We start from the raw sequence: 3,332 nt of genomic DNA on the forward strand, positions 1-3,332 counted from the left end.
TCCCTTTCCCTCTCTCTCCCCCTCCTTGTCTCCTTCACCTTCCCCCCTCTCTGCCTCTCTCCTCTCCCTCCCTCTCTCTTCTCTCCCTTTCCCTCTTTCTCTCTCTCCCCCTCCTTGTCTCCTTCACCGTCCCCCCCTCTGCCTCTCTCCTCTCCCTCCCTCTCTCTTCTCTCCCTTTCCCTCTCTCTCCCCCTCCTTGTCTCCTTCACCGTCCCCCCTCTCTGCCTCTCTCCTCTCCCTCCCTCTCTCTTCTCTCCCTTTCCTTCTTTCTCTTTCTCCTTGTCTCCTTCCCCTCTCCCCCTCCCGTCTCTATCTCTTTCTTCCCTCCCTTTCCCTGGTTGCATGCCACCCTCCGAGGGGCCGCCTGACCTCATGGTTCAGACCATTGGACTGAGGCTAGTGTTTTCGGTGGCTGTGCCTGGAGCTCTGTACAGAGCACATGGCGCCCCCTCAGCCTTCTCTGTGGACTTTAGGTTGTTATGCAAAGCAGCTTATGTAACAGCTTCTCCTCTGTGCCTCCCATGAGCTCCCTCTCTGCCGAAGTGCATTTAAGCCTCCGCAGCTCTGGCCTTCCTGGGCTCCCTGGTTCCCCGTTAAAGACCCTGTAGCCCTCTTTATTTCAGGTGACCTGTCCAAGGGGGAGACATCTCCTGGGGACTCTTCGGGTGGAGCCCAGAGCAGATCAGTTTTTGTCCATTTTGCAGGGGGAGGTGGGGGCCTTTGGCGAAGCCACAGCGTCCAGAGCCCAAGTAAGTAGGCTGTGACCCTACAACATTTGAACCATCTGCTTGAAAAGAGAAGTGAGACTTCAGAAAAATTGGAGTGAGGTTTGGGAAGGAGGGAGAAGGGGTCCTCAGGGAGAATAAGGGAATGGAAGATCTATCTGGCCCCAGGTTTGTGGGGTCTCCACCTGTGTCAATCTGTGTGCAGTGATGTGTCCTCTGAAGCCTTACTGGGGAGAATACCCACCACTGAGCCCCTCCCTGGGGCTGCTCTCTCATCATCCCTTTGGAAGCCCTTCCTTCCACCAGCCTTCACTCAGTAACATATGACATTAGCTTTTCATGTGTCCTATTTGGGATTTTATCTTGTCTTTATCGGGAGCCTGGAGAGAAGGTGCTTCTGCAAAACACAAAGTAAAAAACTCCCGAAGCATAGAGGGTTTTCAGTCATGTGTGTTAGGACACCAGCTTGTGTGCACAGAGCTGCTAATTCAACCTGTGTGTCTGAATCCCAAGCCCCAGCTGTCCCTGGGAGCCTGCTGTGATCACAAAGTCAGGATGGAGACCCCCACCAGCATCCCCCATGGCCCTGGGATTGGGTGGGGAAGGGGTCATCCCCAGACAGTGTGTGTATGTCTAACCTGTCTTTCTCTCTTGCCTCCTTTCTTCTCCCTCAGTTCTATCTTCTAAGGACTCTGCCCTTTCTTCAATAGGAAGAGGAGGGGAAGGGAATGGCAGCTGGAATCCTGACTGCTGGGCATCAGGTGAGTTGGGGGGGGGAGATCTTTTTTTACCCCACATGCCGTCTCTGTGTCACTGACGTTTCTCCCCTTTTTCCTGTAATGTCTCTGCCCTGCCAAAACCAACCAGAGAATTGAGACAACCCCCCTTCCCCAGGAAACTGGGTCCTGCTTAAAGACTAAATCATACAAATAACTGACATTTCTATAACATTTAAAGGTTTACAAAGTACTTTATGTAAACATTATCTTGGGTTCTCCCCCAAAGTATCTTCTGCATGACTGGTGATCAACTAATTAAACTGAATAACTCCCAGAGGTTGGTACTTAAAGAAATTCTCCTTTCTAGATGAAGAGACTGAGGTTCAGAGAGGCCAATAACTAGTAAGTTTCAGGGATGGGATTTGAATCCAGGTCTTTCCTGACTCCCAAGTTCAGCACTTGTTTCACCATATTTATGAACTGCTTCTGGTGGTGATGACCTCCACAGGGATGGGGGATGATGTTCTCCATTTGCTCTAGGGGCTTCCCTCGGGGGTTCCCCTCCACCCAGCATTTGCTCATCCATCCTTTCTTGGTGTTTGTGTGGTGGCTGCCTCATGCAGTGGAAACAGCTGATCCATTTCTCCAAACACTTTGAGGGTTGTCCTCTGAAAACAAGGGGTTAGATTTTTTCCTTTGGGATTTCAGAGAATTAGGACCATGGAGTGAAGGCAGATTGTGATTCAGTATAACTGGGGACTTGGTTAAATTAGCATTATCTATAATCGTCTCAGTATAGTAGGAGGGGAAGTCCTGTGCCAAGAAGGACAGATGTGGTGTAGGAAGCTGGTTTGGCCCAGCTGATGGAGGGGGTCTGTTAACATCCGTCAGAGAAGGGCCCCATCGACCCAGCGTGAGAGGAGAATTGGTGGACAGTGGGGCTAGACCAGGCTTGGGGTTTGTGATGCATGAACAGGGATGGGCCCAGGAGCCAGGGGATTTAACAGTGAATTCTAGTTGGCCTGGTTATCCTTCCTCCCAAACCCTGCCAGCTGTTGCCTGGGGCTCACAACCTCAGACTCCCTCTCCCCAAAATGTTTCTCCAGCCTTGCTGATCCCTGCTCCTTGGTGTCTGGTGTCCCTCCCCTTGGTCAGAACCATCCCACCACTGACTCAAGCCCTCAGCAGCTTTCCCCTGGACCACTGAAATGTTCTCCTAATTGGCCTCCCTGTCTCTAGGCCTCTCCTCCAACCCATCCTTTATGTCAGCTGCCAAAGTGACATCATGATAACGTCAGTCTGACTGTGACTTATGAAGCCCTACTACATGCAGGCATTGGACTAAGCCCTTTGTCCAAACATCTCATTGGATTCCCACCACAACCCTGTGTGTTATCCCCGTTTTACAAATTAAGTGGCTGAGGGAGACAGTTAATTGACTTGCCCATGGTCATATAACTAGTAGGTATCTGAGACTGGATTGGAACTCAGGTCTTCCTGATTCCAGGCCCAGGTCATGGCCTCTAAGATAAAAGGCAAACTCCTCTGTTTGGTATTTGAAGCATTTTACCGTCTGGCTCCAATTTACTTCTCCAGATGGATTTCATGTTTGTCCCCATCACACCCTCTGCTTTCTGACTGAACTGGTCTCCTTGCTGTGCCCTGCATTGAGACCCTCATTCTGCCTTGGATTGGCATTCACCTGATGAGAGTCATTGGGGAGAATTTGGGGGCACTGTCAGGTTAGGAGTGGCATCAGGGGCATATGCCAGAAGACCCTTGAGAGACCAATACAATCAGCACCGACTGTGTGCAAGGCTCTGGGCATCCTAATACAGTGAATGAAACAGTCCATACTCTCAAGGTCTTAGGATCCATGGCGGGGGGG

The 3,332-nt window shown here is 51.0% G+C and overlaps 2 protein-coding genes across 7 annotated transcripts in view; both read left to right on the forward strand.

Annotated features, from left to right (window-relative positions):
• LOC138154540 (cytochrome c oxidase subunit 7A1, mitochondrial-like) overlaps positions 1–3,332 on the forward strand; it is a 259,360-nt gene that overhangs the window by 198,704 nt on the left and 57,324 nt on the right. The window lies entirely within an intron of this gene.
• LOC138154020 (zinc finger protein 850-like) overlaps positions 1–3,332 on the forward strand; it is a 78,531-nt gene that overhangs the window by 62,167 nt on the left and 13,032 nt on the right. For 2 of the 5 annotated variants that reach the window (XM_069078451.1, XM_069078454.1), the window contains exons 2-3: positions 705–749; positions 1,400–1,486. The exons of 1 other annotated variant lie outside the window; for it this stretch is intronic. In XM_069078451.1, the coding sequence (XP_068934552.1) occupies positions 1,454–1,486 (33 nt within the window). In that variant the 5' untranslated portion in view covers positions 705–749; positions 1,400–1,453. Of the gene's footprint in view, positions 1–623; positions 750–1,399; positions 1,487–3,332 lie in introns of all 5 variants that reach the window. 2 more of the 5 variants (XM_069078453.1, XM_069078452.1) reach the window with 2 other exon arrangements.

The sequence above is a fragment of the Petaurus breviceps genome, unplaced genomic scaffold (genome assembly GCF_028583685.1).
Source record: "Petaurus breviceps papuanus isolate PSGF00001 unplaced genomic scaffold, PetGlider_PUasm1.0 91041, whole genome shotgun sequence".
NCBI classification, from domain to species: Eukaryota; Metazoa; Chordata; class Mammalia; order Diprotodontia; family Petauridae; genus Petaurus; species Petaurus breviceps.